The sequence below is a fragment of the Eleutherodactylus coqui genome, chromosome 13 (genome assembly GCF_035609145.1).
Source record: "Eleutherodactylus coqui strain aEleCoq1 chromosome 13, aEleCoq1.hap1, whole genome shotgun sequence".
NCBI lineage: Eukaryota > Metazoa > Chordata > Amphibia > Anura > Eleutherodactylidae > Eleutherodactylus > Eleutherodactylus coqui.
In genome coordinates this window covers 72,896,531-72,910,826 of record NC_089849.1, presented here as the reverse complement: position 1 = coordinate 72,910,826, position 14,296 = coordinate 72,896,531, and the positions used below count along the sequence as shown (strand labels likewise).

Below are 14,296 nucleotides of genomic sequence, written 5' to 3'. Positions count from 1 at the left end.
GGAAGGAAATGCAGGAAAAATATAAGAAAGGAAAGAAAAGATAAGAAGAGAAGGGGAAAAAGAATGGAAAGAAGGAAAGGAAAGAAAGGAAGGAAAAAAAGAAAAGGAAGGAAAGGAAAAGAAGGAAAATGTAGTTAGGAAGGAAGGAAAGGAAGGGAAAAAAGAGCAAAGGAATTAAAAGAAAAGTAAAGAAAGAAAAAGGAAATAATTAATAAAAATGCATTAAAAAAGAGCAGTGACGCTAAGCAATGAAGCACTGACTCGTGGAAGGCCTGCTACACATACAGGGCTCCTATGTCTCCCCCTAGAGACTCATCACGGGTACTACACACTGTCTGCAGCTGGCGCTTCTGTCCCCGGTGTGAGGGTGCCGCTGGCCGGTATACTCTGCCCTCTGCGCCGGGTGTATACAGTCGGACCTGTAGCCGTATCCCCCGTCGTTACATAGGCCGGCAGGTCCCACTGACGGTCCGCTTTAAGAGGCGGGACGCTGCGTGTGACAGCCGGACGCCCCTGACGGCTCGGTGACAGGAAAATGAGGAGGCGGAAGTGCAAAATGTAGAAGTGTGAAGGGAAACCAGCGAGGTGAATGACGGACGGGAGTACCGGGAGCGGCGGACGGGAGCAGCCGAGTGCAGGGCTGTGCTGCGGCCGGTGACCCCGAGCTACTACCGGGTGTAGGAGCGGTGACCCGTGTATATATATATGGTGGGTATGCATCCCTTCTATCCCCGGTCTCCCCGCAGGTCCCTCCTCTACTCCCACGCTGTACTGCGCTGACGCCTCAGCAGACGGACGGCCGTGGGAGCTGCAGCGGATACCCCAGTCACCCAGGTTACAGGTAGCATCATCTACAGACCCCCCAGTCACCCAGGTTACAGGTAGCATCCTCTACAGACCCCCCCCAGTCACCCAGGTGGCATCCTCTACAGACCCCCCAGTCACCCAGGTAGCATACTCTACAAACCCCCCAGTCACCCAGGTAGCATCCTCTACAGACCCCCCAGTCACCCAGGTTACAGGTAGCATCCTCTACAGCCCCCCAGTCACCCAGGTTACAGGTAGCATCCTCTACAGCCCCCCAGTCACCCAGGTTACAGATAGCATCCTCTACAAACCCCCCAGTCACCCAGGTAGCATCCTCTACAGACCCCCCAGTCACCCAGGTTACAGGTAGCATCATCTACAGACCCCCCAGTCACCCAGGTTACAGGTAGCATCATCTACAGACCCCCCAGTCACCCAGGTTACAGGTAGCATCATCTACAGACCCCCCAGTCACCCAGGTTACAGGTAGCATCATCTACTGACCCCCCCAGTCACCCAGGTTACAGGTAGCATCATCCACAGACCCCCCAGTCACCCAGGTTACAGGTAGCATCATCTACAGACCCCCCAGTCACCCAGGTTACAGGTAGCATCCTCTACAGACCCCCCAGTCACCCAGGTAGCATCCTCTACAGACCCCCCAGTCACCCAGGTAGCATCCTCTACAGACCCCCCAGTCACCCAGGTAGTATCCTCTACAGACCCCCCAGTCACCCAGGTAGTATCCTCTACAGACCCCCCAGTCACCCAGGTAGTATCCTCTACAGACCCCCCAGTCACCCAGGTAGTATCCTCTACAGACCCCCCAGTCACCCAGGTAGTATCCTCTACAGACCCCCCAGTCACCCAGGTAGTATCCTCTACAGACCCCCCAGTCACCCAGGTAGTATCCTCTACAGACCCCCCAGTCACCCAGGTAGCATCCTCTACAGACCCCCCAGTCACCCAGGTTACAGGTAGCATCATCTACAGACCCCCCCAGTCACCCAGGTAACATCATCTACAGACCCCCCCAGTCACCCAGGTAGTATCCTCTACAGACCCCCCCAGTCACCCAGGTAGTATCCTCTACAGACCCCCCAGTCACCCAGGTTACAGGTAGCATCATCCACAGACCCCCCAGTCACGCAGGTAGCATCCTCTACAGCCCCCCCCAGTCACCCAGGTAGTATCCTCTACAGCCCCCCAGTCACCCAGGTTACAGGTAGCATCATCTACAGACCCCCAAGTCACCTAGGTTACAGGTAGCATCATCTACAGACCCCCCAGTCACCCAGGTTACAGGTAGCATCATCTACAGACCCCCCAGTCACGCAGGTAGCATCCTCTACAGCCCCCCCCCCCAGTCACCCAGGTAGTATCCTCTACAGCCCCCCAGTCACCCAGGTTACAGGTAGTATCATCTACAGACCCCCAAGTCACCTAGGTTACAGGTAGCATCATCTACAGACCCCCCAGTCACCCAGGTTACAGGTAGCATCATCTACAGACCCCCCCAGTCACGCAGGTAGCATCCTCTACAGCCCCCCCCCCCCCCCAGTCACCCAGGTAGTATCCTCTACAGCCCCCCAGTCACCCAGGTTACAGGTAGTATCATCTACAGACCCCCAAGTCACCTAGGTTACAGGTAGCATCATCTACAGACCCCCCAGTCACCTAGGTTACAGGTAGTATCCTCTACAGACCCCCCAGTCACCCAGTTAGTATCCTCTACAGACCCCCCAGTCACCCAGTTAGTATCCTCTACAGACCCCCCAGTCACCCAGTTAGTATCCTCTACAGACCCCCCAGTCACCCAGTTAGTATCCTCTACAGACCCCCCAGTCACCCAGGTAGTATCCTCTACAGACCCCCCAGTCACCCAGGTAGTATCCTCTACAGACCCCCCAGTCACCCAGGTAGTATCCTTTACAGACCCCCCCCCCCAGTCACCCAGGTAGTATCCTCTACAGACCCCCCCCAGTCACCCAGGTAGTATCCTCTACAGACCCCCTCCAGTCACCCAGGTAGTATCCTCTACAGACCCCCTCCAGTCACCCAGGTAGTATCCTCTACAGACCCCCCCCCCAGTCACCCAGGTAGTATCCTCTACAGACCCCCCCCAGTCACCCAGGTAGTATCCTCTACAGACCCCCCCCCCCCAGTCACCCAGGTAGTATCCTCTACAGACCCCCCCCCCCCCCAGTCACCCAGGTAGTATCCTCTACAGACCCCCCCCCCCAGTCACCCAGGTAGTATCCTCTACAGACCCCCCCCCCCAGTCACCCAGGTAGTATCCTCTACAGAACCCCCCCCCCCAGTCACCCAGGTAGTATCCTCTACAAAACCCCCCCCCCCAGTCACCCAGGTTACTGGTAGTATCCTCTACAGACCCCCCAGTCACCCAGTTAGTATCCTCTACAGACCCCCCAGTCACCCAGGTAGTATCCTCTACAGACCCCCCAGTCACCCAGGTAGTATCCTCTACAGACCCCCCCCCAGTCACCCAGGTAGTATCCTCTACAGACCCCCCCCCAGTCACCCAGGTAGTATCCTCTACAGACCCCCCCCCAGTCACCCAGGTAGTATCCTCTACAGACCCCCCCCCCAGTCACCCAGGTAGTATCCTCTACAGACCCCCTCCAGTCACCCAGGTAGTATCCTCTACAGACCCCCTCCAGTCACCCAGGTAGTATCCTCTACAGACCCCCCCCCCCCAGTCACCCAGGTAGTATCCTCTACAGACCCCCCCCCCCCAAGTCACCCAGGTAGCATCCTCTACAGCCCCCCCCCCCCAGTCACCCAGGTTACAGGTAGCATCCTCTACAGACCCCCCAGTCACCCAGGTTACAGGTAGCATCATCTACAGACCCCCCAGTCACCCAGGTTACAGGTAGCATCATCTACAGACCCCCCCAGTCACCCAGGTAGTATCCTCTACAGCGGAGCTCCCCAGTCACCCAGGTGGTACCAGACCCCCCCCAGTCACCCAGGTGGTACCAGACCCCCCCCAGTCACCCAGGTAGTACCAGACCCCCCCCCCCCCCCACAGGTAGTATCCTCTACAGCGGAGCCCCCCAGTCACCCAGGTAGTATCCTCTACAGCGGATACCCCAGTCACCCAGGTAGTATCCTCTACAGCGGATACCCCAGTCACCCAGGTAGTATCCTCTACAGCCCCCCCCCCCCAGTCACCCAGGTAGTATCCTCTACAGCCCCCCCCCCAGTCACCCAGGTAGTATCCTCTACCGCCCCCCCCCCCAGTCACCCAGGTAGCATCCTCTACAGCCCCCCCCCCAGTCACCCAGGTAGCATCCTCTACAGCCCCCCCCCCAGTCACCCAGGTAGTATCCTCTACAGCTCCCCCCCCCCCCCCCAGTCACCCAGGTAGTATCCTCTACAGCCCCCCCCCCCAGTCACCCAGGTAGTATCCTCTACGCCCCCCCCCCCAGTCACCCAGGTGGTATCCTCTGCAGCCCCCCCAGTCACCCAGGTGGTATCCTCTGCAGCCCCCCCAGTCACCCAGGTGGTATCCTCTGCAGCCCCCCCAGTCACCCAGGTGGTATCCTCTACAGCCCCCCCAGTCACCCAGGTAGTATCCTCTACAGCCCCCCCAGTCACCCAGGTAGTATCCTCTACAGCCCCCCCAGTCACCCAGGTAGTATCCTCTACAGACCCCCCCTTCCCCCCAGTCACGCAGGTAGTATCCTCTACAGCCCCCCCAGTCACCCAGGTAGCATCCTCTACAGCCCCCCCCAGTCACCCAGGTAGCATCCTCTACAGCCCCCCCCAGTCACCCAGGTAGCATCCTCTACAGCCCCCCCCAGTCACCCAGGTAGCATCCTCTACAGCCCCCCCCCCCAGTCACCCAGGTAGCATCCTCTACAGCCCCCCCCCCAGTCACCCAGGTAGTATCCTCTACAGCCCCCCCCCAGTCACCCAGGTAGTATCCTCTACAGCCCCCCCCCGTCACCCAGGTAGTATCCTCTACAGCCCCCCCCGTCACCCAGGTAGTATCCTCTACAGCCCCCCCCCCCAGTCACCCAGGTAGTATCCTCTACAGCCCCCCCCCCAGTCACCCAGGTAGTATCCTCTACAGCCCCCCCCCCAGTCACCCAGGTAGTATCCTCTACAGCCCCCCCCCCCAGTCACCCAGGTAGTATCCTCTACCGCCCCCCCCCCCCCCAGTCACCCAGGTAGTATCCTCCACCGCCCCCCCCCCCCCCAGTCACCCAGGTAGTATCCTCTACAGCCCCCCCCCCCCAGTCACCCAGGTAGTATCCTCTACAGCCCCCCCCTCCCCCAGTCACCCAGGTAGTATCCTCTACAGCCCCCCCCTCCAGTCACCCAGGTAGTATCCTCTACAGCCCCCCCCCCCCAGTCACCCAGGTAGTATCCTCTACAGCCCCCCCCCCCCAGTCACCCAGGTAGTATCCTCTACAGCCCCCCCCCCCCCAGTCACCCAGGTAGTATCCTCTACAGCCCCCCCCCCAGTCACCCAGGTAGTATCCTCTACAGCCCCCCCCCCAGTCACCCAGGTAGTATCCTCTACAGCCCCCCCCCCCAGTCACCCAGGTAGTATCCTCTACAGCCCCCCCCCCCCCAGTCACCCAGGTAGTATCCTCTACAGCCCCCCCCCCCCCAGTCACCCAGGTAGTATCCTCTACAGCCCCCCCCCCCAGTCACCCAGGTAGTATCCTCTACAGCCCCCCCCCCAATTTACCCAGGTAGCATCCTCTACAGCCCCCCCCCCCCCAGTCACCCAGGTAGCATCCTCTACGGCCCCCCCCCCCCAGTCACCCAGGTAGCATCCTCTTCAGCCCCCCCCCCCCCCCAGTCACCCAGGTAGCATCCTCTACAGCCCCCCCCCCCCAGTCACCCAGGTAGCATCCTCTACCGCCCCCCAGTCACACAGGTACTATCCTCTACAGGCGTCACGCAGGTAGTATCCTTTACAGACCCCCCCCCCCCCCCCCAGTCACGCAGGTAGTATCCTTTACAGACACCCCCCCCCCAGTCACGCAGGTAGTATCCTCTACAGACACCCCCCCCCCCCAGTCACGCAGGTAGTATCCTCTACAGACCCCCCCTTCCCCCCAGTCACGCAGGTAGTATCCTCTACAGACCCCCCCTTCCCCCCAGTCACGCAGGTAGTATCCTCTACAGACCCCCCCCTTCCCCCCAGTCACGCAGGTAGTATCCTCTACAGACCCCCCCCTTCCCCCCAGTCACGCAGGTAGTATCCTCTACAGACCCCCCCCTTCCCCCCAGTCACGCAGGTAGTATCCTCTACAGACCCCCCCTTCCCCCCAGTCACGCAGGTAGTATCCTCTACAGACCCCCCCTTCCCCCCAGTCACGCAGGTAGTATCCTCTACAGACCCCCCCCCCCCCAGTCACGCAGGTAGTATCCTCTACAGACCCCCCCACCCCAGTCACGCAGGTAGTATCCTCTACAGACCCCCCCCCCCCAGTCATGCAGGTAGAATCCCCACAGATCCCCCAGTCACACAGGTAGTATCCCCAACAGACACCCCCCCCCCCCCCAGTCACACAGAAAGTATCCTCTACAGACCCCCCCCCCAGTCACGCAGGTAGTATCCTTTACAGACCCCCCCCCCCCCCCAGTCACGCAGGTAGTATCCCCTACAGACCCTCCCCCCCCCCCCCCCCATCACAGAGGTAGTATCCCCTACAGACCCCCCCCTCCCCAGTCGCCCGGGTAGTGTCCTCTAGAGTCGTCCCCCAGTCGCCCGGGTAGTGTCCTCTAGAGACGTCCCACCGCCCCCTCAGTATAAAGAGGGCCGTGAGTGGTTGTCTCATCAGTATCCTCACGTGTCTGTCTTTGGCCCCCCCATATAGCAGTCTGGCCTCCGCGTGTTTGACCCCCAAGACATTAACATTCCACCTTTTTGACCACAGATGTCCAGTCTCTGCATTTGATGCTCATTTGTGTGTGTTTACCTGTAGGGGTCGCTCATACCACCGGGATTTCAGGAAGCGATCAATGGAGTCAGGGAAAGTACATGGACCTCCAATAATCCATTCACATTAGCTCGTAGCTACGCATGAGAAAACGATGGCGGCGTGCCCTGTTCCTCCGCGTACCATGCTGCGCGAGCCCTATACTTTTCTATGGGTAGTATATGTAACCCTGTCCGTACGCAGTACATTACATGTGAGAGACGATGCGTACGGAACGCCATTATGAGACAGAGCAGGAAATCGAAAAAGAAAAATGTCACACGGCGCCTGGCCACGTGCGTGAGATACATCGCCGTACGCAGCGATAGCCGGCTCTCCACCGACTTACACAGACCGGAAAACACTGTGTCATATAAATGAGCCCTAAGGGTGGGTTCACACTTGGCGTAAAAAATTGCAGCTTTTTTCCATGTTAGAAAAATGGCATAACGCTCTAGCACATCTGTTAACCCTTTCCAATCCACTGTCTGACGTCTAAAGACATTCTGATTGAAGGCTGTACAGCTCTGATGTCGGAAGACGTCCAGCAGGGTATTCTTATTGTATATTAATGGCCGCTCTGTTCTTGGGGGGCCTCTCCAGCATGTCCAATACCACGATACTGGCTCTAGCCAGCAGATGGCGCCATTGTATAATGGCAGAAAGAGAAAGCCCCCCCCCCCCCCTAGGAAACCCTGAATCCAAAATTGAATTGCAAAGGGTTAAAATTGGTGACGGGCTTGTTAAATGTGGGTCATTTTGATCAACTTTTTTTTTTTTTTCAATGCTAGTTTATGAGAAAACAAAAAATGACAATGAGCTTTTTTTTTTTTTTTTTTATAGAGCTCTGCATTGTACAGTTCCTCTGTAATCCCTCTTGGAAATGTTTGTACAAATTGGCACCAGGGCGTTACTATTCGCCATGGCAGTAGGGTATTTTCCTACTCCTTCAGACATTGTTAGCATTGATTGGACAGCCTCAGTGCATTGGGACAAACCCCACTGAGAAAGGAAATGGTAACACCCAGCAGTCCATTTATTATACATTATATATTTCCAGGAGGAATAACAGATGAACAGCGCTGAGATCCAAGTTAACGCTTACAGTTATTTTATGGAGATGGATAGGTCTGTGTTAGTGAATACTATTGGAGCTGCCCGGTCTTCTTTAACGCCTCGGGGCACATTTATTAATTACACGTTTGCATAAAAGAAAAAGTCGCACAAATTTGTAACTTTTCTCCTTGCTTTAGCTAAAGACTGTACCATTTCTGTCTGCTGGAGGAAAAGTTTAATTTGTCATTACCTTCTATATTGACCTAAATAAGCTACAGACCAGAAGTATACAGTCAGGAGGATGAGCTGTGATCTCCTCTATTATAACTGTGATCATCATCAGTAACTGTGATAGGAGCGTCCGTTTACCCCTCTAGGCAGTTTATGTGGTAGGATTCATGCAACAGCATCACGCAGTCTGAGAAACTGATTAGTTTCAGACGGCATAACCCCAAGTAGATCTGAGCTGGTCAGACCTGAGATCACATGACCATCTTGGGAGAAAGAGGCCAGGAGGTCCTTCAACACAATTCTGCCACCTGGTTGGATGCTGCAGACATCAACCAGCTATGGAGAAGCTCAATAGACAGAACGCACACGTCAGAGCAGTCCTGCCAGTTGTGCCCCAGTGATTTAAACATCATATTGCAGGGGGCAACACTAGGGAATGACCGACCATTGGCCTGAATTGGCATTAAAATTAGCATGGTTTCTGGACAAAAAAAGACCCTATTTGGCAATTCCAGAGAGCCTTTTAAAAGACTGATTAGTTGTTTGTCTAAGGTCAAAGCTTTGTGTACAAGGGCATTGTCTGCTAAATGTTTGTATCATGCGCATGGGCTTGATTGTCTTTTATGTTTTCTCTTAGATAACATCTTTCTTCAACCATGAAAGTTTATAAAGAAGTCATTAGATATGAATCTGCTCCATTGTCTGGTAAGAAGAAGCCTTACTGCAGTATATTACACCTGTAATAGCTGCAATGACTCACACTGCGGCCGATGCATTACATGCTTTACTCTTTAGGCTCTTTGCACACTGTCTGTATCTTACACCGGGAGCTCTCAGGATATATTTAGGCCGGTTGCACACAACCGAGTCGGATTCTCGATGCAGGATCCCGCAGAGGAATCTGACGCTGTGCCTGGCCGGTGACCCTGCGTACCTGACTTCTTATTTGTGCTGCATAAGGTCTGGACACCATTGTTAGGCGATGACGCGGAATCTGCAACCTGGACTTTGACTTCAATGGGAGGCATTCCTGCGGACACCGCACTAAAATAGAGCATGCTGTGATTTTTTTTTTTTTTTTTTTTTCTCCACGAGTGGAAAATCGCAATTGCTTCCCACTCGTGTGCAGGAAAAAGCGCTTTTCCATAACATGCTATCAAAGGTATTTGCTGCGGAATCCAGGGGGGGGGGGGTATGCCCGCTGCAGATTCCGCAATGCAAATATGCCCATGTGCAGCCGGCCTTAAACATATATATTAGGCCACTCTCACACAGGTGCTTGAAAAAAATGCTGTGTTTTTTAATGCAGCGTTTTACTGCGTTTTCAGCACAGTTATAAATGCAGCCAAGCAAGCTGATAATACCAGAACTGAAAAAACACATTAAAAAAAATGCTGTAACCACACTCTAAGGTGCTTTCAGCAGCACTGAAAACGCACCCCTTTCGTTTCAGTGGGTAAAGCATCGCATTTTAAAACGCAGAAACGCATGAAAATAGAGCAGACGGCGCTTGAAAATGCAGCTTTTTAACACTTCTCTGAGAGGCCCCATTGAAATCAATGGTAGTGAATGACAGCGTTTAGTGCTGCGTTGAAAACAGAAAAAAACCCACCTGCTTGAGAGTGGCCTTGGGCTTCATTCACCAGAGTGTCCTTTTTACCTCCATTAGGCTGGTATATGTAACATAGTATGCTAGGCTGAAAAAAGACACATGTCCATTTACTTCAGCCTATTACCTCTACACTGTTGAAGCTGAGCAAGGCAAAAAACCCCAATGAGGTAGAAGCCAATTTTTCTAATTTTAAGGGTAAAGAATTCTTCCTGAACCCAAGTGAGGCAATCGGTATAATCTGTGGATCAACAACCCTCTGAAGTAATTAGTGACCATAACATAAAATATTGTATCACTCAAGAAAGACATATAGAGTTTGCCATCACCACATCCTCAGGCAGAGAGTTCCATAGTCTCACTGCTCTTACAGTAAAGAATCCTCTTTTATGTTAGTGTGGAAATCTTCTTTCCTCTAGACGTAGAATGAAAAGCGCACAATTTTTGTTTGTCTAGTATTTGCCTTGCGTTTAAACTGAACGATTATCTTCACTTTTGCTTATAACAATTTTTTGAACAATAAACGTAGCGTCTAAAGGCAGCATTAGTTGCCAGTCTTTGTACCCGGCCAATCTTATATTTTTTTTGTTATGTACCGGTGCCCAAAATTGCCCACAGTATTCCATGTGTGGTCTGACCAGTGATTTTTTTTTTTTTTTAAAGAGGAAGAACAATGTTCTCATCATGTGCATCTAGACTCCATGGTCCTATTTGCCTTGGCTGCAGCTGCTTGACACTAGTTGCTCCAGTTAGGCCGTATGTACACGGCAGGTCCGGATTCTAATAGTGGAATCCCGCCCTGATTTGTCTTCTTTCTTTTTCTGTACTGCAGTTGTTCTTTCTTCGGCCCGGCAGATGTGTTCGGCACGCCGGCTGCGTGCCGCGCGCATGCGCCGAGCACATCCGCCGGGCCGAAGAAAGAAGATCCTGCCGCGAAGGAAGGAAGATCTGCATCGGCCAGAGCAGGTGAGTTTAATTCAGGCGCGGGTCTCCCATGGATCCGGACGGCTTCCATAGGCTTCAATAGAAGCCTGCGGGAGCCGTCCCCGCGGGAGACCCACGCCTAAATGGAGCATGTCCATTTTTTTTTTTCATGCTCCAGAAATTTTTAAATTCACTTTTATTGACCATCTGCAGGTATTTATCTACCCGCGGGTGGTCAATGCCTCCCTATGGGGTGCGGAGCTGCATGCGGGTGATCTGCTGTGGATTTTAATTGTTCTTTTCCCCGTGGACATGAGGCCTAAGTCTTTTATTCCTGCTAGGGCTCCCACACACTTGCGTTTTTTTTTTTTTTTTTTTTATCACAAATGTCAATGGGACTTTCTAATGTTAAAAACGCATCACAAGTTTGTGCTTTTTCAATTTTTGTGCGATGCGTTTTTAACATTAGAAAGTCCCATTGACGTTCACATTAAAAAAAAAAGCGCAGCGTTAAAAAAACCGCAAGTGTGTGGGAACCCTAAGGTATGACCGCTCACAGTAATTAATTAGGATGTATTTAAACCTTTCCCATTTATTGTCTGTATTCTTATTTTTGAAGACTTTATCCCAGTCAATAAGGTTAAGAGCATCACTAGGCTGATCAAACTTGGCCTTTTTAAAGTTTTTAGTATTTTCGTAGCTCCCCTATAAAACTCTCTGGAAGGACAAGTTGAAATACATTATATTATGGTCACTATTTCCCAGATGCCCTCTAATGATGCCCTAATCTCGTGCCAAATTTCATGCTTGTACGACACTGGGAAGCTACATTACATATGGCTGTACTTAATTTTGCAATTAGCATTGAATAATTGAGTTGTGACTGCTTTTTCTTTTCCTATTTAGGACCTAAAGAATGCTCCTGCCAAATTTTATGTTTGTAGGATACCAGGAAGTTACACTACATAGGGGTGCCAATACTTTTGCACTTAGCATTGAATAATCAAGCTGTGACCTCTTTACTTTCCCCATTTAGGACCTAAAGAATGGTCGTGCCAAATTTTATGTTTGCACGACACTGGGGAGTTAGAGAATTAGTTGCGAGTCAGTCAGTGAGGGACTATATATCCCAATGATATATATATAAAATCATTGGGAGACACAGCAAGACCTTGGGTATTGCTCCTGCCAATAGGAGGCGACACTAAGCATAAAAAGTGCTAACTCATGCAGGCCATTCAATGACGTCACTGAATGGCTGTGATTGGCTGATACTGCGTGAGTGAGCCAATCACTGCATTAGGTTTCTGGAGGCTGGGATTTCAAGCCCCGCATCCAGAAAGCAATGCTCTGTCGGGGACGAGGAGGGAGCGACAGCCTGCACCAGCGCCGCAGAACGCCGGGGGAGGTGAGTACTATTTTTCTTTTTTTTTTTTTTTTGTGTTACCGGCATATAAGACGACCCCCGACTGCAGAGCAGATTTTTCGGGGTTAAAAGGTTGTCTTATACGCTGGAATATACGGTAGGTCTCTGTTCCCACTATGTCGTAGTTTTCCTCAGACATTATTACTTCCAGTTTGTCTATTTTATTGCTCAGACTTCTAGCATTAGTCACCATACAGTTTAGGTTTGGGTGGTTATTTTTAATATTATGTGTGTTCCTACTAACCCTTCCCACCTTTCCACCCCTACTTCCATTATTAAGTCCCAGGTCACTGTCTACACTGTCTTCTCCTCTATCTCTCTACTTGCCCTTCCCAGCCCCCCAACCACCACCCAGTCCCTAGTTTAAACACTCCTCCAACCTTCTAGCCATCTTCTCCCCAGCACAGCTGCACCCTCCCCATTGAGATGCAGCTCATCCTTAGGGTAGAACGTGTAGCCAACAGCAAACTCAGCCCATTTATCCGAGAACTCAAACCCCCTCCTTCCTACACCAACTCTTGAGGCACTTGCCTACCTCCTTAATCTCCCTTAGCCTTTCTGGTGTGGCTCATGGTGCATGTAGTATTTCAGAAAATACTGCTTTGGAGATCTTTCCCCTAAGCTAGAATTTTATAGTTCCCTGAAATTGTTTTTAAGGACCTTCTCCCAACCTCTAACTTTGTCATTGGTGCCCATGTGTACCATGGCTGCTGGATCCTCTCCAGCCCCTCCCAGTAATCTGTCAATCCGATCCGCGATGTGTCGAACTCGAGCGCCAGGAAGACAACGCACCGTTCAATGATCCCGGTCTTTGTGGCAGATTGTTCTGTCTGTCCCCCTAATAATTGAGTCTCCCACTACCAGGACCTGTCTAGCCTGCCCTACGCTCCTATTTCCCTTCTTACTGGAGCAGACATCCCCCTGCTGGTCAGAGGGCGTGTCGTGCTGCAGCGGTGCTAACCCTGTAATGGCATCCCCCTCATCTGCCAACTTTGCAAGCTTGTTAGGATGTGCCAGTTCAGGTCTAGCTTCACTGGTTCTCTTTGCAGTACCCCTTCTAACTGTCTCCTAGCTAGCTGCCTGTTCCTCCTGTTCTCCCGAACTACCGTCCACCCCCCACATCTACCCCAGGGAACATCTGCTCAGTGAGCAGCAAACTTCTTTCCATGGTGCCAATGAATCTCAGTGCTGCTAGCTGCTCCTTTAGATCCAGGATCTGGGCTTCCAAAGTGCAACACGCTTACATCTCGTACAGCAGTATCCATCCTCCAACGGCTGTTCAAGATGCACACTGGACGGCATTGTCCACACATCTACTCCTGATAGCCTTTGTATGTCGTCTTTTTATTTTTTTCCCCACTGTATAAGAAAATCCTGCAGAGCGCACACTCTCCTATATATGGGCCACTGCAAAAAATATATACCACACAGTATACTTTGTTTTTTCTCTTAATCATTGTGGCCGGTGTAGGACACATATTACTGTATGGCAATACCTTGGCATGCTTTGGTGGTAAGTGCCAGGAAATCTGTCTGTACCTCTAATGGAAAGCTTGAATGTAGTGTGCACAAATACTAATTCATGTACCATCTGACTTGGCTCATGACTATTTCTCTTTCACATTTAGCTAGACATCATGACCGAGGGACAACGGAGCCCATCAGCTTTTTCTTTTCAAATATGGAGGAGCTGCTTTCATGGAAACCAACCAATCAAGACATGTTTAATATCGCTGTGACACCTCTTGCAAAACGATATCCACCCATTGATAGCCATAGACCGAAGACTCTAGTCTGCCATGACATGATGGGAGGGTATCTTGAAGACAGGTAGGGCACAATTGTCTTTTTCATGTTTCATTTGAATCTCTCATATGTAACTTCAGATACCGCAGCAAGCAAAAGTTCATTAGAAAATTAAGGATATATAATCAGATTTCATTTTTGTTCTGTAGGTTCATCCAGGGCGCTGACTCGAAGGACGTGTATGTCTTCTACCACTGGCAGTACATTGATATTTTTGTCTACTTCAGTCATCGGATGTTTACTCTTCCACCTGTGTGTTGGACGAATGCTGCTCACAAGCATGGGGTTTCTGTCTTGGGTAAGGCTTGCAGGATCGTTTGTATCACTATGAGGCTAACTTCACCCGGGTGAGTGCGATATCGGGCCATGAATCGTGCTCGCCAACATGTGATTATCCCCCCACCCCTCCCACTTATGGATGCGAGGTGTTTTGATCTCAAAACCGCTTCACATCACTTCGGGGGAGTAGCGATC

At 51.8% G+C, this 14,296-nt stretch overlaps 1 protein-coding gene across 1 annotated transcript in view; it reads left to right on the top strand.

The window, feature by feature from the left end:
• The first annotated feature begins 351 nt into the window (after positions 1–351).
• ENGASE (endo-beta-N-acetylglucosaminidase) overlaps positions 352–14,296 on the top strand; it is a 40,757-nt gene continuing 26,812 nt past the window's right edge. Inside the window, exons 1-4 of the mRNA XM_066587646.1 lie at positions 352–708; positions 8,695–8,762; positions 13,645–13,846; positions 13,972–14,120. Of these exons, the coding sequence (XP_066443743.1) occupies positions 8,714–8,762; positions 13,645–13,846; positions 13,972–14,120 (400 nt within the window). The 5' untranslated portion in view covers positions 352–708; positions 8,695–8,713. The remainder of the gene's footprint in view (positions 709–8,694; positions 8,763–13,644; positions 13,847–13,971; positions 14,121–14,296) is intronic.